Here is a 24,222-nt window from a genome sequence, read left to right as displayed (position 1 = left end):
ATTACTAATAAACAATAACTAATTATGTTCTTTAACTCGATGATGTTGGAAACGCAAGAGCGCGGGGTATAACTTTATTACGATTCTCCGACAGAATCGAACGTTCGATTCGTTTATCGAATTATAAGCGTCGCTCGTTAATTATCGACAGAACTCTGTCGGGCGTACACTGTTCGGATAAGCCGACACAATCGTCGAGCGACACACTTCGAAATCTAACATGCGTGAACGATTTGCATTCGTTCGCAACGAGTTACTTAAATAGCATAATTGCACCTCGATCCATTCATTATCCTGGCGAAAATAATATATTAAAAGTTTGCAAGAAGTTCGTTTAAATGTTGAGTCAGTGTTTCATTTGAGTTTTAAAACATTTATTTTGAATTGTCTGTGAGATATAAATTTAAACATGGAGTTGTTTATGACATGTTCATGGTTCCAAGTGTTTCAAATTGCGTTTAATGATGCAATGATGCAAATGTCAAACGTTTCCATTAGAGTTTTCTAAGTGTTTGTAAAATGTTATGGTCAGTAAAGAATTAACCAGGTGTTTGCAACGTACTTCCAAACGGTGTAACCGTCAATAAAACTCTCCATACATAAATATAAACGTCATCTCTCACTTAAAATTTTCGTCAGTATGCATCGCCATGTACATACCCGCGCATTACCATATGGACACGGGCACGCATCATCGCGCACGTATTGTACGTGGTATCTACGTCGTAACTGTCAACAAAATAAACACTTTCTCTCAGCTGTCTGAGAGCCCTTTGGTTCGCATCGTAGCTCACGCGCGTGTCTATAAAATATACCTAACAGTAAAAATCAGGGTTGGGAAAGTTACTTTACAAAAGTATCTAGTTACAGTTACTCAAAAAGTAACGAATCGTTACTTTGCAGTTACCTTGCAATGAAAATAAAAATATCAAGTCTGCATCAGAATTGTAGAATGTCGAATAAAGGCGTTTATGCGCAACTGCAAGGCCTAATGCGATCTGTGGAGGTTTAAAATATATATAAAGTAACCGAGTTAAATTACAGTTACAGGTGGAAAGTAACGAAGTTAAGTTAGAGTTACCAAAAAAAAGTAACTGTAACTGTAACTTCGTTACAAGTAACGAGTTACTTCTCAACCCTAGTAAAAACAAAGTACGATTATCAAGCATAAGTTATCAAGTACGTTCTTTCGTTTTTAATCTTACGAAACAATGCGCATCTGCCACTTCTCTCTCCGTATTCGTCGCGACGAACGTTTCGCGCGCGACGAAATGCTGATTCGTAAAATGAGTAGAACGACAGGTGCGCGAAAATGCTCGTAGGCTTCATCGGATTGCGCAAAGCCGTAAGCTCGCGCACCGACTTCGACTCACTTTCGTTTCTGTAGCAATAATCTTTCTGGCCGTCGCGGAAAATAAAGCAGTTGTTTCTACTTCAATCGTTATTCTGTCGAAATCGAAACTTGGTGCAAAGTCAGGGGCAATTCAATGCTTAAACGTTCGGAACGATTAAGCTTAAATAAGCAATTCGGCTTATTATAAGTAAAACTTCAACGATTTATTTCGTTCACGAGGTTTAAGCGTTCTCGATAAAATATTTACGCCCTTGAGATTTCAATGCCTTTGTTGCAACATTTCTGTTAACTGTAATTTTTATTTGTAACACGTTACGTACAATATTTACCAGTTTATCAGGATAGAGGATGCTTGAGAAAAGTACCCACTTTTTCTACACAGGAATAGCATATCCTTTCTCTATTAACGTACGAATTGTCGTTACTTTAAAACGTTGATACTTTCAAATACTACTCAATCCTCACTACGATAGGAAGTAACGAACTCTCTCGAACTTACGACAAGCTTATTTAAAATATTAACCACGTACAACGTAGTTGTTAACTCATTCGGCCAGAATAACGAATTAGACTCAAGCATGGTCCATGACTTGAGGCGACGCTCCCACGAACCAGAACGGTATCTATATTATGCTCATTTTTTTATTTACACATTGCACATTTGTTGAATTTGAAGCATTCTATACGGCAAGAAAAATGTAGCTGCCGTAGCTGAAAACTGTACGTGGCAACTAAACTTCCGTTGTAAAATATGAATAGCTAATGTTTAGCTGTGATAGCTAAATATTTGGTTACTGTGCCTATTGTATTAGGTGCAGTAGCAAACAGTTTGCCGCGGTTTAGAAATCTATAGCTACGGCAACAAAATATTTTTAGCAAACCATGATTAGCCACGGTAGCGAATTTTTTTTTCAGTGTACTTACGTATAATTCTGTATCGCCGTGTCTTACAGTTAATGTCGAAAATTAATTAACTGACATGTTTGCACGAAACAAGGTCGAAATTTTTAACTCTCTTCTTTCAGATAACATCTAGAAAATCTGCTTTGTACGCAAGGTAACGCATGATCCTTACGTACAACTTATCTGCGCGAAGATCGTCGAAGTCAGAGAATACGATCGAATTGCTGCTATTCTACTCTACCCAGCGAGAAATGACTCGTCAATCGGTGTCAAATTCATGTCGAATCAACGTCGAGTTCGACAGTGTCGATGTCGATTCGACGAATCGTTTCTCATCTAGGTACCCTTATCACATTTCGTGTTGCTCATGCATTATATTTCCGTTTCGTGATAGCCCATTGTGTACACACAGGATTACGGCATGACTCTCCGCTGATTCTTCCGTACATTTTTGACGAAAGTATCAGGTTTCTCTAATTGTAAGAGTCCCGTCGCGCTTCTTTCTTATAAACACAAGATATCGCCCTCCACCGTTCAGCCCCCGTAATCTTCAAGACGCATTCATCTTGGATGAATTCTAAATTCTAAATTCATCTTGGATTTCGGGCTTCATCAACACCTATTACTCCTATCATACTGTCGAATAAAAAAGATCGAGCATAGTAGATATAGCTGTCCAGGAGAGCCTCATGGCGATGTAGGCCAGTATGAGTTTCAGCGCTTGATGGCTCCAGTATAATCTGCAATACAAGTTGTTTTTTATTTTATTGTTTTCGTAAATAAACAACAATAAAATTATATAATAGATGTACGATAGTTTTAACACGAATCTAATATACGTGTATAAAATTACTTTCGTTGCTTGTACACATATACAATAATATTTGCAGTCTCTCATAAGATATTATACTTACGAGGCTTAAAATGTTACTGTATTTTTTCTAATATCTATACTGTGTCAGAAAATTGTACTCTTATGAAACATAATGCGTCGGAGACCCTCATTCGTCGCAAAAATGCATCATGATAAAAATTTTAAACAATTTTAAGTTTTCTTTTAAGATAAGAAATAATTTAAAAGAACATCTTAATGCAGTACAAACTGTAACAAGAACGTTATTATTTCACGTGTCGTTTTATAATTAAAAAAAACCTTTATTTCTCTCACTTCCTTTCTCCTTTTTCTAGTACCTATAGAAAATTGTACTCTTATGAAATATAATACATCGAAGACCCTAAGTTATTGTAAATATTTTAACTAATAACTTCTAAACTATTATAAATTTTGTTCGAAGACAAGGAACAGTTTAAGAGGTGTACGATTTTATAGAACTAAAACTATTTTCCGAAGATTAGAAAGTTCCTTACCTTTGCCATTTGACGCGTGCCTGCGGCAAGGTATCTAAGGGATCCTTAATGAGATATACCCTTATTCCACTAATATATGTTTCGAAGTAAGAATTCCATTCGACATCACGTATGTCGCAGTAAAACTTTTCACGATCTTTGAACGTGAGCTTTGCCATCAGCGCATGTAGTCGGTCATTAGTAAACTTCCATTCTTGCGTGGCAAAGTAGTTCAACACATCCATAAATTTGTGTATCTTCTTGTAAACCTTAAGTAACCTTCAATAAACAATTTATATTAAATAGCGATCCGCACAAATATTAAATAAAAAAAAGCGGAAAACAATTTGGTCGTTTACGATTATTCTGAATCTCTCAAAGTTATTTCAAGTTGTGTACTTAAATTATTTATTTTAAACGACTATTTCGTCACATATTTTAGATGTTACATTGGACATCATATATTAATAAATTTGTTTTTTAATAATGTTATTAATTTGCATAACTTTTCTCTTTAAAAAAATTACTTTTTTGATACGCAGAAAATTTATCTTCTCTCTTTCTCTCTGATTTTTATGTTAATTCTTTTATTATTACCTCGGTTGTCTTCCTATGCAGACGGTCGCGGTGTCAACCAGTAAAGCTGGAAGCAAGTGCCAGAAATATACGAAAAAGAGATGGACTAGCCTGTGCTTATTGTTTCTGAAGCTATAGTACCAAACGGCCCTGGTGGAGGGAATGTCAAGACCATAAGCCGATGACATTTCCTTCAGTTCATCATAAGTTATCGGATTATCCGTAGACACGTAATTATAAATTGGAATATCGCTATGCGATTTGTTGTTCGATCTGAAAAGATACATTTTGTTTATACTTGCTTGCTCATGGAAATAAACGCACATATACAACATGTAAATATTTAGAAGTCTTTAAGTTGTATTCAAATTCAAGTTTCTTTCTTTTAAGTATCTCGCAAATTCTTTATAGTAATTAAAAAATTATTAGCATCATAAATTAACTTGATCAATTAATTTAAAATATGTGGACCACTGTTCAAACAAAAAACTGTATTTTAAGATAAATAATTTACGCACAGTTGGTTGAGTTGAAAAAATCTAAACTTGTAAACAAAAACATTATTATTAGGATGTCAAGATTCAGCTTGACCGAAGAAGTCGCTTCTCCCTGCTTTTTTGCAGCGTTAAACAGATCACATTTTAAATATACTTTTATCCTATAAAATATAGTGAACTGGACATTATCCGAGGGCTTTAAAATAAATTTGTGTGTGAATTTATAGAGAGGCTTACAGTGTAGAAAACTGTATGGTAAACTTGTGTGAATGTTTTCAGGTCGATAGTGTCATGTGTCGTCATTATCTGCACTATGCGATATCAAATTACACTCGATGCCAGAAGAAGATAAATGGTGAGCACCTTTGTTCATTTGTTACGTCCCATGCACTTGCGATTAGAGCGTTAACTGTTAAGTCGGCAGGTACCACGTTTGCATGTACTGAGCCGTCGCAATGGATGGATCGCAGCAATCCAGTTCCTGCGCCGGCTGCAACTCCTGTCGGACCGTACAGATTGTCGATCCAGCCCCGCATTGGTTCCTTATAGGTTGAAATCACTAAAAATCAAATAAGAAATTCATTACGAAACCTGCAGTTTTCAGTTAAATTTACTATACTAATTGCACATGCGTTACTATTATTATAATTGAAATTAATTATTGAACTTATAATTACAAATCATACTATTATAATTGTCTGTGTTATAATCATTTAATTATTCCTTAAAGTGTTTTTCTTTCTATTGTATAAAGAGATTTGTCAGAATTTCTTAAAAGCTCTTATTAAAACTTGACTTATACTTTGCTTAATAAAATACTATAATACCAATATAATAATGTTTATTTCTTGTCTTCTTTAAATTGTCTTGTCAAATTTTAAATTATTATTATGAATAAATGTGATAATGTTATACCAATGGCAGGACGAAAAATGCCAACTGGCAAGTCGCCGGCTTGCTTTCTGATCACGTTCTCGGCAACTGCTTTCGTGAAGGTATAAGTATTGGGCCATTTTCCTAATAATCTGTAAAGAGTAAACAATAAAATCTTCTTTTTCTGCGTTCCATCTATCGTGAACTAAAAGAACTGAAGCGAAAAAGGATTTTACGTACTGCGGAGTTATATCTTCAGCCAGCTTATCTTCTATGCACTCGATCAACGCAATTAATTTGTCAGAGTCCATTGGCGGGTCATAAAACTTCTCCTCGATTAAACTTTGTGGACAATTTGCATATGCAGTAGACACATGTATAAAAGACTACAAAGAATTGCATAAGATAATGTCGGTTAAGTTGACTCATCAAAAACTCATCGAATTTGTACGATTTTTTTCGGGTCGATAACATCGCGTACTCAAGAATGCCGCAATTATAGGTCGTAATATTTGATGATTGTATTATCATTGTGCATTATATGTGATGCCAAGCTACACTCGCAAGACGTCAAACTACTGTTGCAAGAACACGATAAATGATGGAGTGTAAAATATTTTCTGTACGTGGCTTTTTTTTCACGAACATATGGACCTCATAATACCTTCAGGTTCGTGAGCTCCTTGCAGAGATTTATAACGTCCCTTGTACTTCTGACGTTAATGGGCACTGCTAGCTTCAGCTTCTCGTCGAATCTGACCGTAGCCGCGACGTGGAAAACGATCGACACTTCCCGGATGAGAGTGGCCCGATCTTGCGAGGATATTCCGAGATTCGGTTGACTGCAGTCTCCTGCTATAGCGACTATCTGATGTCGAAACTTGGGCTGTTCATCTCGAAGCTTTGTAAATACCTGCGCAAATTGGAATAATAAGTTTATCCATAATTAAATTAAGAAATCTATTCTTTACTATCTCGTTAATATAAATTTAACATAATAATAAAGAAATTAAAGAAAGAATAAGTAAAGGAACGAAGATCCACAGAGATAATTAATTAAATTAAATAAAACAGTTAGTTACTGAGAGATGCTCCTCGAGAAGGTAAATGAAACGCCGACGCCAAAGTATTTGGTGTCTATTGATGACGCACGTATTGTACGTCAAAATTCAAGTAGCATGCGTGAAGCGGACAATGGAAGTGTATGATCTGTTACCTCCAGCTATTATATTTCGATTATCGGGTTGGAATCATAGAAATTATTAATCCGCTTGTCAAGGCAAAACTTAGGGCCGGTTTTTCCAACCGCTTGGTAAGCTAACTAATAGTTAAATTATATATCTATCTTTGTCTGATTTAAAGGAAACACAATGACGTATATATGCTTTAACTATTAGTTAACTTGCCAAGAGATTGTAAGAACCGACCCTTAGACAATTTCAAGTGAAATTATCAATAAATTGTCCAAATATTTCAAGGGCCAGAGCCACTCGTTTCTAAAGACTCACCGCATCGTCGAAGATCTCTTCGGTGCGTTGGTGCACGTCCTTGCCCTTTTTCGGACGTACCAGCAGGTAGATCGACGTAACTCCGGGGCACGTCCTGAGGAGCTTTTCGATAAGCAACTTGCCCATGAAACCAGTGCCGCCGGTGATAAAAATACTCTGGCCATTATAAAACTCTTGGATCGGCGAGAGCTTCTCGTTGACCGGTGAATTCTCCGCCGGTGATTCTGGTATACAGTCTGACTCGACGACGGTCACCTCCTGGCCGTCGATTCGATCCAAAAGCACCTCCACCATCTCTTCTATGGGTCTGCACCTGCAAGGAAAGAGCCCACGTCTCTTTCTATCGGCACGATTCACTTTATATCCAATTCGTATTCGCGGTTTAGCGCGTTACGAGCCGTCGCGTCGAATTTAAAAGTGACGCTTCCTTTTCCGTGAGCCGTCTCGTTTCGATTAGCCGATTTCCGTCGCGTCTCGCCACGCTCATTATCTCCTGTACGTGGACGAGGCGAATTTGCGAATGTCAACATCGTCCATGTGACAGATGATACGTGATGGACGGAGATCGCAATTGCGATTTCATTAACGTGGAAAACCACGTATTTTCAGGTGGAGAATTTTCAGCCTTTATTTTTTTAGTCAAAATATTTGCCCCAAGGACAAAATATTTGTTAGACGATATCGCAAAAGATGGATGCAGCGATTCGTTCTTTACCAAACACACACGGTCACGATTCCAAGGAAGAGATTAAAAAGACACGTTAATTTTTCTTTCTCAAAGTATTTGTTCCGAAAATAAAATATTGTACGCGAGATTAAAAATTAAAATAATAAGCTGCGTATTCATCGGTTATAACAGTTAAAAGCCCTTTACTACTTGTTTCATATTAAAAATATGCATGTATTGTTACAGGAAAATAAGATATTTTTTATATTTCCGAATGTGCGAGAATTTTTTATTTTAATTTGCACACAGTTGGAAAATTTGTGTTTTCTTGTTAAAGACAGTGCCGGTTAAAATTTTTGTGTTAAACGTTTCCCACATTCATGTGTTAATTTAACATATTGCTCTTGTGTTAATTGGCCTCAAATGTAAATTTATTAAGGTACTTGAAAAGAAATGTTAAAACAACACAATGTGTACTTATTTTTTAATCTTACACAATACATATGTTCTATTTTTTTAGTAACAAGATTTATCTGTCAAAGTTTACAGAATAAAATGTTGATTTTATTCTGTATAACATAAATGAGAGGGATTTCGAGCAGTCATTTGACTTATTATTTTGACTTACATCTGTAAAATGTAAAAATAACATTTTTGTAAATTCATTTTGTCATTAAAAATATGTTAATTTTACACAAAATTTATTTCCAATCATTTTGAGATTTGCATGTATTTTGTGTTAAAATATTAACAGAGTATTAGTGCGATCATTTAACATATCCGTATGATAAATATGAAGAAAGTAATAAAAGACTTTTTGCTGTTGACGAATATAACCAGATACGATAAATTTGTAAACACGTCTAATATGCGACGCATAATACACTTTTTGCAAAGATTATTTAAAAAGACGTGTTTACAAATTTATCGTATCTGGTTATATTTGTCAACAGCAAAAAGTCTTTTATTACTTTCTTCATATTAAAAATATGCAAACAACCGGAACATAAGATATTTTTTTATATTTCCAAATATGTGAGAATTTTCTATTTTAATTTGCAATCTTGCGCCTAACGAAAATTTTAACTTCGAGATTATGAAGGTGCAGTTACAAGAGACGCACCTTTTAAAATTATCCATGCAAAAAGTGTATTATGCGTCACATATGAAACTTGTCTACAAATTTATCATATCTGGTTTTATCTATAGCAGGTCCACTCTCTCTCTCTCTCTCTCTCTCTCTCTCTCTCTCTCTCTCTCTCTCTCTCTCTCTCTGTCGGTCCCTTTGATCTTTGCGGTTCCGATCGCGTGGTATTCCGCATTGTCTTTGGTAAAACATCCAAATCCAGCAGCGTTTGCGTGTGCACGTACGTACGCACGAAGAACCTTATTCATTGGAGGGAAAATACATACTTTGGAATGCACTCGGACTTGTTTTCAGCCTTGAGACGTCCGTTTTGAAATAAAAATTTCTGTCTCCTTGATGCTGCAGCAAAGCAACAAAAACATACTCATGAGATACTCGCGAAGATGTCGGACGCGGGCATATTGGTTGCGCGATGTCCATTTAACTTTGTTTGGGGTGGGGGGGATTTAACGAGTTTTGCTGAAAGTCTCTTATTGTCTCGCTGTGTAATTGTTACGCAACGACCCATCGATGCTTCTATATGGATATTTATATGCTATTATCCAAAAAGCACACTTCGCTCGGCGTGGAAAGAACAAACATTACCGAGCTGTGTTTTCGCAGTGAAGAAATAGCAGTGTCGTCGTACACACCCCCGCGCGGTGAGAAGCAGCCCGTTAGGAAGATGCCGTAAGTCTTCCAAATATCTCCGTGAGAAATGAAAAAGCAAATATCCTCCCGACGAAGGACGGCGATTCCACGAAGCGGATCCTATCCCATACGTAACGTTTGAACAAGCCTCGCGGTTCTCGTCAACGACAATACACACGCGCGTATGTACATTCCGTCGGAAAGCGATGTTTGCCGAGTCGCGTTTTCAAGAGCCCCTTCCGATACGTACTGGAGTGCATGCAAAGTCGGTTAAGCCGTAACCATGCATGCGAGGCTGCACCGAGTCATCCGTGATTAGCGTAAAACGAACGGCGATGTTTGTTACCGCGTGAAACGTTAACGCAGGATTTGTTTGCGTGGGACGCGAGGAAATTTCTCTTCCCCCCCCCCCCCATTGCGATTTGTTCGGACAAAAGGTGTCGCGCAGCCACCTGTCGCGCGAGGCGACGCCAGACTAGACCACCTATGCTTTTTCCGAACAAAACCGGATGGGTAAAATCATTGCACTCCATTATCGTTAATCTCTGGTCGGATCCTTCCGTCCGTTTCTCGGGCTTTTGTTTTCGCGATTTATCGGCCACGTTTACTCCTCCCTGAATAATGCATAACCGAGGCGACCACGATCGCTCGAATATATATCGCCGCATAGTTAGGAAAAAAATTGTTTCATGAAAGGAATAACGAGGCATTTCCGTCGTGTTTCATGGATTTAAATCGTCGCATTCTCTTCCTCGGACACCTGAAATTCTTCCACGAAATGCCGACACTCGTCTTTTTCCTCTCGGGCCCCACGGACTTCGTAAAAAATAATCACTTTCCATGAATTTCAGATCAAGTCCAATATTGTATAAGCGTTTGCGGCGGAGGGTATACATTTTCGCACGTAATATAACCCAGCTCAATACTTATGCGATTAGTCAAGCGTGATTTCTCATTCTAATACATATGTATTGTAGTATCGCGGTTAAAAGCGAGAGCTCCCGCCATAAAAAAAAATATATGCTCGGCTGCAGAATAATAGCACCGAGGAGAGAAACGTAATTTCACGAGGCCTATTACGTTCGTTCCGCGTCGTAAATTATTTCATTTTGTAAAAGAATGACGGCAATTATATAATAGTGGCACTAGAAATTGCTGTATTGATTTAAAGTTATTCAATATCAATGAAACTTCCAACGCGACGTTTATCATTCGTTTTCGTACATTCGCTTCTTTTGCCATACTCCTTGAAAAATATCATCATACTTCTTAAAATGTTCATCTTTTATCACGAACGATGAAAGATCTCGCCGACTTTAACGGGGACCAGAACAGTTGCGTCAAAGCGAATTCAAAATTTCATTAAATTTTCATTTCGAGTTTAATTGAAACTCGCGTGACTCCGACGAGATCAGGGGCTCGATTCTTGAAGTCATTCGAAGGGGAAACGTATACGAAATATGTGCTCTTGCAGAAAGGTAGACTGGCTACTCGCATGGCCTTTAACCAATCGACCTTCAATTTTCCTGTCGGGGCCGAATTTTTGTATACGTTTCTCCTTCGAATGAATTCAAGAATCGAGCCCCAGATGTTTCGCACAAGACGATACGCTAAAGTTCAAATGTTGCGAACGGTATTTATTATCGTATGGCCGATAAAAGAAGTTTTTCTTCTATTCATATCCTTTAATCAAATCAAGCTTCTCCAATAAAGAGGCCTTCTGCTTAAGATTTACAATGCTTGAGGTATTTGCATAAATGACAAATGGTAAAGAACGTCGTGAAAGAACGTCGCGAACAATGAAATACGCGAATTGAATAGACATTTATATGTACAGGAAGTCCCCTATTATGATATAAGCTCCTAATATGAGATAGCAGACTTTCTGCTAAATTAATAAGCTGAACTAATAGGCATCATCGGCTTCATCGTTAATGTATTGCCCTCGGAGTGAAATCTGTTTAAGTGGAAAATCCATTGTTCGACCGTGTAATCGCTGTGAATAGAGATTTGCGATTAAATTTTTACGTTGAAAACCTGCTACCTTGTATCAGAAGCCTAATATCTTGTAATAGAGGACTTTCTTCTAATTTCTATACGCCCTACGATTGAACATTTGAATGTGACAACGTTAACCGATACTTTGCAGAAATTTTATTTAAATGCCGTCGCTACGGACTCTCATTTCAAAACGACCGCTTTTACTTTTACTTCGCACTTTTACTCAAGCGTATTTCACTTTTGTTTCGCGAACATTCATGTAACACCTGCGAATATACTTTCGGATACATATCCCGCGGCGTCCACCTAAATTCTCAAACAGTCAAATTTAGCGAAAAAACCGGTTTCAATCCTTGATCGATTCTTGAGCTCGCTGATAAAAGCAATGTTGACCAATTTTATTAACTTAATTGCAATGAGCAAGGCAAATTCAACGGGAGGGGGGAGGGAGAGAGGGGGAGAAAGAGAGAGAGAGAGAGAGAGAGAGAGGGGGGGGGATGGAGGGCGAGTCGTACGCATACCAGAAACACGACCGGGTGAAAGTCGATCGTGAACTTCGGTGTTTCTTTCCTACGGAATAAGAGGTTGAATGGACGGCCGTCTTCAACGTGTCAGGTTGTATGGGTGTAATGACGAAATGAAAAGAAAGCTCAAGCGACAGGCGACACGCGCAGAGGCGTACTACGGGACTCTGGAAATTAGAAATCTTCTTGCTCACTGTGTATAATTGAGAGGCAAATTCTTCTTCAAAAATCTTTCTCCGTTTACATTGTGAGAAAAACAAAATGTAGATATTATAAAGTTATCAGCCGTCAGCTTTCCTAAATCATCTTAACTGTATCATGACAGTGATCGATTAAGTTGCTTCGATTTCTGAAATTGAAGAGCGGTCAGAAGTGCTAAAATAAGAAATACGAAGACGTGTTGGAATGTAATTTTTGTCAAACAAAATCCCATCCTTGGCAATTTTTACTTGCCTATCCATGTACTAGACAGTAATTAGTCTTAATTATTTTAAACATGCAAGAAATAGACGATCCGTTTAATTTTATTTATCTTTCCCTTATCGTCAAGCAAATATGCTTATATGCGGAATTTGCAACACAAATTAAAATTCTTGCAACCGCAGTAAAAATTTTCTAGGTGCAAAATATAGCTGGAATAAATAAATAAATAAATATATAAATAAATAACTAATGCTGCGAAATCGCAGTATATATTTTGCACTTAATCAATTTAAATAACAGAGGCGGGATTTATATCTGAACTGCAGTGAAAGTTAGGAAGAAAGTCTTTTTGTGGCATCCATCCACTATAATATAAAGTTTGATTGTGGTATATAGAAAAGTTTAGCAAGAGATAAATAAATATACGACTCTCATATCTAACATAGACACAGGCCTTATCGCAGAGCTTGTGGGAGGTTCTTAGATCTCGATAATGTTTAAGAAATATTACACGTCGTGTCCGTGCCGTGTGATATTTCTTAAACAATACAAAGTTGTGTTATATACAAACAAGTAAGGAGGAAACGCTAGAGGATCGCCGCTATCCGATCAACAAAGTTGAGCAACGTTGAGCGTGGTTGAACTTGGACGGGGGGTGAGCCGTGATTGTGGCTGTTCGCACACGGCCGCGGAACGCCGTTGGTTCTTTGACAATCTCAAATCCAGAATTCGTTCTTGATACAATACATTTTTTCCGAGACTTTTCGACAGTTTAATAAACGTATTTTGTAAATACTTTGTAAATATTGTGCGCCGATCTTGCAGTTATAATTAACAGTTGTATTACGAAGATTGTTCTAGCTGTGGTACGAAATCCAATGTGGCGTGATCATTTTTATCCAATGTAGTGATATTAACTAATAAGAATTCTTCGATGTCGCCAGCGATAATTAACAATAATAATTGTAACATAATTGTAAAAAATATTACCTCAGCCGGGGTTTGAACAGCGTGGACTGTTTAGCGACAAATATTGTCATATGCCTCTGTGGTCGTATGATATGAGACGCCCGCCTAGAGTGTAGAGAGGTCCAGATTCAAACCCTGGCTGAGGTAATATCTTTCGCAATAATTTTTCTGTATTATTAAAAATGCCAGGTATGGTCAAGAAAACCCTGACGTTGTGGCGATATTAATTCAGCAACGAAACCCAAACTTTTCAGAAGGTACTGGATTGCTGCTGCTATAAATTCTGGAGGCTGCAGACAATTTCCTAGGGGATACAAGGAATAGCGACAAATTTCTGTTACGACACCTAGAAATCTGCTTACGTCGGTAAGATGTTCTTTTGAGCGGTAATAATACAAGAGACGCCAATATTTTGCAATGGTCCATACACTCTGAGTTATGTATATAAACGTGCAACCTGTTGTGTTACATCAGAAAGAGGAAAGATCTTGGGCGCGGACAATTTCGCCGGATATACGCAGCTCCTTACTTTCTCCGGCCTAGCAACGGCAATCGGACTCCGGGAATCCGGATAAGGAAATTCAGCCTATCCTCACAAACAGGCTTTCATTAAATAATACAGACGAACTAATTAGAGTAGAGCCATATATAAAATCTCATTTTTATGAAGTGCTTCAGAACTGCCGTTTTCACAAATTACAGGTATTAAACGTCAAGCTAAGAATCACGTCCGGTTTGATTACCGCGAAAATACTTGTACTGCTTAATCACCACGACGATTTTACTTCAGCAGAGTATTAACTTGAAACTTTTTTTTACAAGATTATTACAATTTTACATAAAAAGGATTACTGAAAGCTTCGGCGAACGATAAAATTTCCTACTAGCGTCACGTGGTACGTACATAATATGGAGACTCGAGAAACTTTTTATTTCCAATATTAACAATAGCTCTAAGCAACCAGCTTCTATCAACAGCCGCGCTAATGCATGTTTTTCGATGCGTAATCCTTCGTCAAAGAGGAACTGGCGTTAATTATTTGCGAAAACGCTTCGTGTTTTTCCACTTAACCTAATATTGCGTTAATAACACAGCCTTGAAATCGACATATGTATAAAAATTGGCATATAATAATTCCGATGGCAATGCATAGCACGAGCTAATGCATAAGGTATTTTGAAAATTACATTGTGCCTTTATATTTGTCTCATCTTTGGTGTCGCTCTTCTGGAGCAACGATTAAGCTTCGGTATTAACAGTTTGCATCATGAAACTGAAATGAAGAAGTTTCACTTAACGTTTCTAACTTATCAGAATTTGACGTGCAATAATTTCTTAGCGATTTAATTCCGCTATCGCCACAAATAAAATTTATTCTCCTATCGCTGTGAGAGAATATGCAATTTTCTCGAACGGATGATTTTGTTCATCGCGTATAGGTTTGACTGAAGAAAAATCAGAAAAATTGGAAAAGGGTCGGAGTACAGATATATGTGTAAAAGAGACGGCCGTCAAGCCGAGATGGCTGAGTCGATTGCTAGACTCGTGACATACAAACTCATCCGAGAAAGAAGGCATAACTGCGCGTAAATTAGCCGTCGCAAATATTAAGGTTTTTTTTTAAATCTTCAAGACAATTTCAACCGACGTGCTATTTCTCGTGTCCGAGATTCGTGGCGGCGATGACGAGGTTCCATCGTCCTCTCGTCGATCGGTCGAACAGCTCACTTTCCAAGTGAGGAAGGAGGTCACACGCGTGAGAGTAACCCCGAATATGTATTTGTATGGTGCAACGCCTCGGGTGTATTGAACCCGAGTGACGAGGAAGGAGGAAATCATCCCGGGGTTTACCCTCGTTCCGCGCTCGCCTCTTCGTCTTCTTCTTCTTCTTTTTTTTAAAATACCTCTCGAAAAATTCGATCGGCTCTCGCGTACACCGGGCGCGCACCTCGAGCGGGGCCGCGCTTCCGCGTCGGGGCGACTATTCCAATACGAGTTAGGCGTCGAGCTCATTACGAGCCAACGCGGAAGACTCGACACGGTGGTGGCGGCGCGGCGCAACATTACGCAAACGCACAAGAAAGATTCCACTTGCACAACACGCAGCGCGTTATTACGCTCACGTAACTTTGTACGCGGCGTACGTCGCGAGACGTCCCGCGCGCCGTTAACTTTTGCATGCAGCGATATCGCTTAATCGCTCCGTCTCAAGGAGCCGCAAATCTTTACTTCGCGGCCGCGTCCTCACGGGACGGTTGCAGAAGTTGCTTCCGGAACGGGAACAGCAGGTACGCGCGCACGCGGGCGGTCCCGAATGACACTTTCAAGGTTCTGCGGAGGAAACGAGCCTGCTCGCCTTTGCACGCGATCTTCTTTTTATTACGTTAAAAATGCTCGATTCTTTTTTAAATTATTAGAAGTGATCCCGCGTACCTGGGAATTGCGAATCATTCTTGAATTTTCCCCAAAAGGAAATCATAAAAATGCACACGATACACGGAAAGAACAATGTAGCTGCTGTAGCTAAAACTTAGCAAAATAGGGACAGCTATAAATATTTTTAGTTGTGATAGCTCAATATTTTGCTACGACAGCAAACCGTTTGCTGCCGCACCTAATACAATAGGCACAGTAGCAAAATATTGAGCTATCACAACTAAAATATTAGCTGTCCCTATTTTGCTAAGTTTTAGCTACAGCAGCTACATTGTTTTTTCCGTGATAATACACTCTGCATGTCTTGATTTAACGAGGAGATGCGCGTTCATAAAAAAACCATCATGTTATTATCGTTAAATAGAATGAATTGAGAATCGCTTAAGAATAATGAAGTATATAGTTCTATGAATATGCAATAAAGAATATACGTATCTTCAGGAAGATCAAGTTAGTCTAATCGGTCCTGTTGCTTTCAAGTCTCGAGATTAAACGCAACATAGTGAAGAAAAAAAAATTAGAATCGTAAATTAGATAACTGTAACTTCGATATTGTTAAGCATACATGTGTTATTTCTGTCTTCAAGCCTTACGTCTCAATTACGTACGGCAATTACGGTATTATTTGCAATTATCATTTATCTTCAACCAGTATCACTCGCGGAAGAATTTTCAGTAATTATTTAACGAGCTCTAAACAGCATCTTTACCATTGTAACTGATGGCAGCAACGTTACTACGTAATCGTGATTGGATGTTGAAAGCCCTTGGCTTGTCTCGTCAATTTTGTTAAATGATTTATTAATGACCACAATCCGTCACGATTATCAAGAAAAATCAACAGTTCCGCATTCGGTGTTACATCCGTGCATAAATCTCTGCAGCTCTGTAACATTTTTTCGATCTACTCTGCGAATTCGTGCAAATTTAAAACGACGATTCGTACAAAACTTCGACTCTAACTTGCATTGAATTACTCGCCGACATAAATTAATGTAAATCAAATATCAATATGAGAAAATGATGCACAACGAGTTACATCAATCTTACTTACAGAAACGCGTTTGTTGACAGACAACCTTTTTTTCTAAATAATTTCTGTGCAAATCTAAAAATTATTACTTTATAATTATTCTATTCGGGATTAACAAAGATTATTAACAATGAGATGGAGGGTAATGTAAGGCAAGTTATAATTGGTGTGTAAATCAATAAAACTATTGAAAAACTAAATCGGTATTGAAATCCTTCGAAGCCGAATACGCTGTGCGTTAAATTAATTAATTTCATTATCAAGCGGACGATACGTACGGAAGTCTGAACGTTTTTCGAAAGTAACTAAAAAAATAATTAAATTAAATTTCTAGCAGTAGGAGACGAAGTTTCTCGATTTCTCAGAAAGAAGTTGGAGAAGTTACATTCCAATTGTCCGTGAGAACCGGTCAGTCGGGCAATCAATGAGTTTCATCAGTCTCGCCACTGGCATAACGGTACGGATGCTGTGAATGTTCGTTGATTCCCTAACGGTACGACCTATTTTTCTTCTTGTACTACTGCCACAGATACACTTCGTTTCGCCGCGCGGCACGAATGATTCGGGCTTCGCTTAATGACGTTTGCATGGAACAAAACCATGTGTGCATTTAGGACGCCGGGAAAGTACGTGAAAGTGCAACCGAGCGAAAAATTATTGCGTGTTACCTGCTTAAACATCGTATGTTTATTTTTGCAACATTCATGGAGGACTCGAAACGCTGACGTGTAAAAATTGACAATACGCACAATTCAAGGAATATACAATTAATTATTTTGAAAATTTTACGTTGTTTCACAGAGGTCTGGGACAGTTATATAGTTAGTCCAAACTGAATCGTAGGAGGAAGCTTTGTATCTTGTGATTGGTTCACAAGTGGATATGTGTATTTTAGAACTTATTGTACAATATAATCGGTTTACTTTCATGGCTCGCGTATATAGTCGCGTTAATTAATTCAACAAATACGTTTTTAATTTATTTCTTTTAATAAAATAAGAATTGAATTTAGAAGATCTTAATGCAAATCATTTTAATGGTTACTTCAGTTTACTGTAGGGTTGTACTTTAACCTAATTATCCGCTCAAAATCTTTCGAGAAGACACCATTAAATCCCGCTATCGATTCATTTTAAAGTTATCTATTAACAGTTTTAAATAATATTTTATTGATGGTAGCTTCATTAAAATTGTTAATTATTTATATGTAGTTGCTTGATTTCTGCTTGATTTCTGATAATTTATCTGATATATTCGAAGGTCCAAATTTAAATGCTGGTAAGCTTGCGAAAAAATTTGCATATTGCAAAACTACGAAAGTAAAACAGACCACACCGTTCTTTTATAGATCATAAATTTTCCATAACTACTGCAAATATCGGGCATAACAGGACAAGGTTTTAACATACGAGTAATCAACTATACAAAAAATATATTTCTAAACAGCGTATTTCGTTGCAGTTGTAAAGAGCGCTGTAAATAGTCTTTGCCAAAGTTTCACGACAGGTGGAATTTTCGTCTCTGCACGGTTCAGAATTCGTTATCAGCGATTACCGTTGGCCTGACAATTGGAAGAAATCGAACTCGTAACGTTTCATATAGCGCAATTAGCATAACAACGATGAATAGCAATCACTTGGAGCAACACTAGGAGCAACGCAACCGTCTTGAGTATCCTCTTATGTAAATCGTGAAGCTAACCGATTTCTCGTCGTGGTCAGTGCGAAGAAAGAAGAGAAAGAGACATCGCAAATACGTCGAACGTGTCTCCCAAAGTAGACGCTATCATCGGATTAGATTTTCTATGTCACGTCGGGATTCGACCGTTTAAAGATGTGCAAAGTTTCGCTATCACTTGCAGTAAATTCGATAATCGTTATAAGTTTGACATAATCGCCATCTATCAAGGGTTTTAACTATCGAAAAAAATCCATTGTGCCTTGCGAGTTAGCAATTTCTAATATTCCTGAATTTACTAATAAATATACACCCTTCATATTATTGCTTAAATTAGATTGTAACCCTAAGGGGAACTCAATAAAGTTTATTATTATATTATTATTACTATTGCTTAATTTTATATTTACATTTACAGTTATATGGACTCGTGCTTGATTGTGAGTTAATTGAATTTTGCAGATAACAAGAATTTAGGTAAACCTTATAAATAATGCAAGAGACATATACAATTAGCTAGACGATTATGTGGATCGCATTTAAGCACCACTAGAAGCAACGCAATCGTTTCCTTACGTATGTATGTATGTCTTATATTTAATGCATGTGATTCCTTATACGCAGAAACGAAACCAAGAAAATTGCTTTTATCGAAATAACGTCGAAGATGAAAGGCGGAATTATTTAATATTTATAGAATTATCGAGTGATTATAGAATTAGATTTATCGAAAAGTAGTTTGCAAACTGCAGGTGTTTTAACAATCAATACAAGAAATATACATATATTTTAATAATATTAAATATATAACATACAATCAATAATTAAAACGACCTAGGCTGGCAAAGTCTACTTTTTGCCAGCCTAGGTCGTTTTAATTATTGATTGTATGTTTCTATCACTGGCGACTTATCATTTCCAAAAATTTAAGTATATAATGTTTATATTATTCAAGTAACTCGAATGCACACATAATGGAATTTATTTTGGCAAAAAAGAAACACAATACTTTGCTGAGCAAACGAGAAACTGCGACAAAGTTTTTATTAAAAGAGATATTTTTGCTAAAAAAAGAAACCAGGCAAATAAGTCCACAAGAAATGTCATGGTCTCGAATAAAATGCGAAGTAACTTATTATAAATGACCTTCGACATTCGCGCTGTGTATTACTGTTTAAAGTGTTGAAACCTTAACTGAAACTTGATCATAGCTAGAACTTTAAGTTTTAAACATTTAATTGTAAGCACACAAGGGACGAGTCGCGATATTTTTGCTGTTACTCTGGAGACGATTTCTATTATAGGGCGAGCTATTAATTGCATACGTTATTTAATGTTGTGTCTAATGCTCTTATTCGATTTTAAACAGAAGGGAAAAAATATATGGAATTTAAAGTCCGTAACTGTGTGTAGCTGCAGTAGCGATCGAGACGTATTAATATTCGTGTCTCAGTTAATATTAATTTTCCTAATAAATCCCCTTTGTTTATAAGATAATTTTAATTTTATTTCTGCTGTGGTTTTACCGTTAAGTTTTGCTTTAAAGGCAATTTATTCTGTAACTATCTATATACAATTTGCCCACACGTGCTAGACTATGTAATGTTTTTATGGCAACATTGTGTTCAAAAAGTTACTAAATGAGAGCAATTAGAAGATAATGAATGAGCGAAAGCGGTACGGATTTTATTATTTCCCCAAACTTCGTAACAACTGCATATATAATACTGAAACACCCCTACTTGAAATACAACTTTCTTAATTAGATAAAATTTTCTGATATCTCTGAAGCAACGACTGAAAGTAGGCACGAACAGTGATCCAAATTCTTACATAAGAAAGCCTTAACCATAAAACACACGCACGAATAAAAATCCTGCATTTCCCAGAGTATATAATCTTCTGAAACGTTGACCAGCCCTTTTGCTCCAACTTTAAATTGAGACAATTTGGATTTAATTAATTTCCTCTGCTTCCAGCTATTGCTTCAGAGATATTGAAAAACTTGCCTGGATAATTTTCGAATTTTTAGCCAACAACAGAAAATAATTCTATCAATGGGAACTTTCTTTTATAATCGCGAATTTAAATAATGGTAAGAGTAAACGTAACATTAAATTAAGAGCTAATTAATTTCAACAGATAAAATCATACGTATAAAATCAGCGTGTGAAATATCGTGTTACTGCTTGTAATTATTACGCTTTGCTACCCTAGAGTTTCAGCAACTCATTAAGCCGCTCTATTAGAGCGAACCGGGACCGCCACAGGTGGTTCTCCGCTATGCGGTAAGTAACCATTGTCAAATGGCGCACCGAACAAAAAGAGACTACTCACACATGGGGAAAACGAAGAGGCTGGGATACGTGACTAAAGCTACGTGTCGGCAAAATTCCAGGGATATGAGCGAGAAAATTGCGGAAGATGCCAAAACTCGCCGGGCGTGACTCTGTACGAACGATCCTTATCGATATCGCGACGATGAGATACGGTTATTACGAACTCCCGCACGTCGCACTTATGATTAAAGTCGTGCGAGCGGGGATGGCTATCGAAACGTTAAGTGTGCTAAATTGCATTCGCCAAAGTTGACGAATACATTTGTATGTCCGAGGAAGTTACGAAACCAAAAAGATTTCCCAACCGTTCGGGCGACAATCGAACTGTTTATCAGTGGATAATGCACATTCCTCTCGCAATTAGCCGATGTTTCATAAACTAAACGTATAAACTGTCGCAGCGACGCTTGCCAATTCTATAATGTCTGCATTTAATATATTGTAAAAAAATAATTGGATAACATAGCGCAGGAAAAGGAAGACAAAGAGCAACGAGAGAGGAAAGTGGACACCGGGCGCAAACGCTCGTAAAGGAGAGAAATCAAATACAAAAACTACGACAAATAAGTGGAATGGTCATACGATTTAACGGTAAATACTTTAACTCCTGTTTTTGAAAGGAGAAACGGCATATTTTGCAATTGGTTCCAGAAGAATATGCTGCAACACCTCGAATTCCCGTTCATACTTTTTCCCCGACTTGTGAGGTTTACTCGAAATAGTCCGATGGATTTCTGTTGAATTTTACCGAAGACGCTTAATGCATTTTTACTGACGCGAATTAATTAATGTCAAGTCCAAAATATACGTATTGAACCTGAGCACAAAGGAAATTTAATCGCATGAAATTTAGATCACAATGTTTAATAATTAAACGGGAAAGATCAACTTTAAGGGGTAAAATACTGTATATTTAACGCAAGATTCTATTTTTGCGAGATGTAACTTTCATAGTTTCATATTCTAAAATCTGTCGGGCTCGAGCGAGAAGACGAGATCTAATTGTGTCCTTTAAAGGGGGTGCGTTTCTGTCAACTTACGCTATTACCCAGACAAACGCTTCAACCACTTACGCCTTGTACCGTCGCGAAAGTAGGGAAGTGGCGAACCGGAGTCGACTGGAGAACGACTCGACCGAGGTAACGCGATAAACTGAGCTACGGCTAAAGAAATAAAGCGCGGATTCGCCACGAGACAGATGATGCTCGCGCATCGAACGTGTCTCGCATATCGATCAGCGATGTTAATCTTCCACTGACCTTATTGAATGGTTGAGAGATGATCGAGAAAAGGAATCCGCGTTCGGCTCGCGGCGTCGATGACAGCGGGGCAGGGTAGACGAGCGGGCAGGCAGCCAAGACGAGCGAGCGCACTGGCAGGTGCTCAGGCAAATAGACAGTTGATCAGGCGGACGTGAATACCGGTAGGTACGTATGTAATAACTTTCTCCTCGCCCGCGTGGATCTATCGATCCTCTTTTCTGCCTCAGCGACTTTTCTCGAGTAAAACGGCCCACATTTTGTCACTCCTGTTGAGCCGCGGTCCCACTTTTCCCACCTCCGCCTTTGTACCCCTTCTTCAGCGGCCACCATACCCTACCCTGCGCTCGTCTTCCTCCTCCTGATGGCTACCACCTGCGTCAGCGTTTATAACGTAAGAAAATAAGAATAGTAGAAGATGCGCGCATTCTTCGGGTTCTTTTTCTTCCTCGCGGATACCTTCCTCGCCGGGATAAAGGCCTCCACGGCGCCCTACGAAGGACGCGCAAAGGCGCAGAAGCCGCGCGGGGCAGGTTCAATTATTAGTTGTTAATCAGCTGTAATATTCGTCGTTCGGAACAACAGAAGTAAAATCGGAATGCGGAAGCTTCTATCGTCGCATTGTAACATCGATCGTGTTCCAATGGCTAACTTGTTTCATAATAATATCTGTAAAATTTGCGAGAATAATTTTATATGCTAGCCGAAAATTTGTCAGTAGAGATTAATTTCTATCGCGCACGTGAAAAAATGTAAATGACAATTACGAATTCAGTTTCTTTTATAAACCCTAGTAATTACATTGAATTCATCATTTTTGTCTCTCATCAGGTTTGTTCAAAACATAAATAATAAACTGCTACTAAAAGATTAAGAAGAAATTATTAGTGTATGAATTATTCACATGTGTGTATGTGTGCGCGCGCGCACCACCTCTCCCTCAAAGTTAGTTTTCCCGAAATGTAAAGCTTTTTTCGCGGATACAAGTTTAAAATTTGTATCGGACTAAGTTACTTGATAATTCACCACTATTAAATAATCGGTAACAATACCACAAGGAATAAAAATAGTGGCGTCTTCTTCTCGCTATTCCAGTCATTCCAGTTATTCCAGTTTTCTTATAGTCCACTAAAAAGACATCACAAACCCAATCCTGCGTTTAGTAAAAAGATTCCCACTCTATAGCGTTTGTAGCTCTTTCTTCTTTTTGCCCCTCGCTCTTTCTCTCTTGCTCTACAGCTACGTAGCAATGCTAAGTAGTTTATAGAGATACTGCGCTCTGACGCTGTACCTCTATAAACTGCGTAGTACTATCTCTGATATATGAACGAAATTATCCTACCAAACTTCCAATTAAAAACAAGTCCTACGTTCGACCATAATTTACTCTCTAATCACTCTGTTGGAGTAAATATTCACTCCAATAGGGCGAGCGTTTCACTCTATGGCAGTATTTTCTCTCCAAAAATTTTAGAGATACTTCGATGTATTTATTTACCTTACATAGAGTGACACTTTTATAGCTGATTCATTTCAGTAATAAACATGTCTTCAAAACGGACAGCATCGATGAAGAAAATTTTTTATTTTCTAACACTCCCATAAAGAAGAAGGCACGATTGCATCACTAGCGGGGTAAACCCAAATATGATGGCTGTAGTAATACGGGACAGTTGGCCACACATACATATTATGTGTAAAAAATACATCCAATACATTGTAAATAATAAAGAAAATAGCCCCAGATGGCAATGGCGACCAATAAGTGGGTGTTAACGCGTTTTAGACAAAGAACTCGGGACTCTCCCCACGATGGAAATAGCCATCGGTATTTACATAAACTGCTGTAAATTTTAATTATCTTTCAGAATAAAGATACACTATTCAGCGATTAGTGGAGAAATCACAGCTTGTGGCCACCTTTTCTTGTTCCGTTTCTTGTACGGTCATATTATACCCGGACTTACTCTATTACGATACCGGTTTCATGGGCATTTTGACCGATTAATAGCGGCTACCCGGATAAGACATTGTGGAAGGATTGGGCACATTCACGAA

The 24,222-nt window shown here is 37.9% G+C and overlaps 1 protein-coding gene across 1 annotated transcript; it reads right to left on the bottom strand.

Moving 5' to 3' along the window:
* Positions 1-1,633: 1,633 nt before the first annotated feature.
* LOC105568342 (putative fatty acyl-CoA reductase CG5065) lies at positions 1,634-22,425 on the bottom strand. The gene is made up of 9 exons (XM_012023942.1): positions 22,165-22,425; positions 7,059-7,371; positions 6,215-6,463; positions 5,791-5,936; positions 5,593-5,702; positions 5,041-5,236; positions 4,202-4,453; positions 3,626-3,883; positions 1,634-2,997 (listed from the first exon to the last, which is right to left on the bottom strand). The coding sequence occupies exons 2-9, from the start codon at positions 7,350-7,352 to the stop codon at positions 2,889-2,891; spliced, it is 1,614 nt and encodes a 537-aa protein (XP_011879332.1). The 5' UTR covers positions 7,353-7,371; positions 22,165-22,425; the 3' UTR covers positions 1,634-2,888.
* Between the last annotated feature and the right edge of the window lie 1,797 nt (positions 22,426-24,222).

Source organism: Vollenhovia emeryi, unplaced genomic scaffold (genome assembly GCF_000949405.1).
Source record: "Vollenhovia emeryi isolate VEMERY1.0 unplaced genomic scaffold, V.emery_V1.0 DF939130.1, whole genome shotgun sequence".
NCBI lineage: Eukaryota > Metazoa > Arthropoda > Insecta > Hymenoptera > Formicidae > Vollenhovia > Vollenhovia emeryi.
The sequence above is the reverse complement of the archived record's forward strand: the minus strand, read 5'-3'. Positions and strand labels throughout refer to the sequence as shown.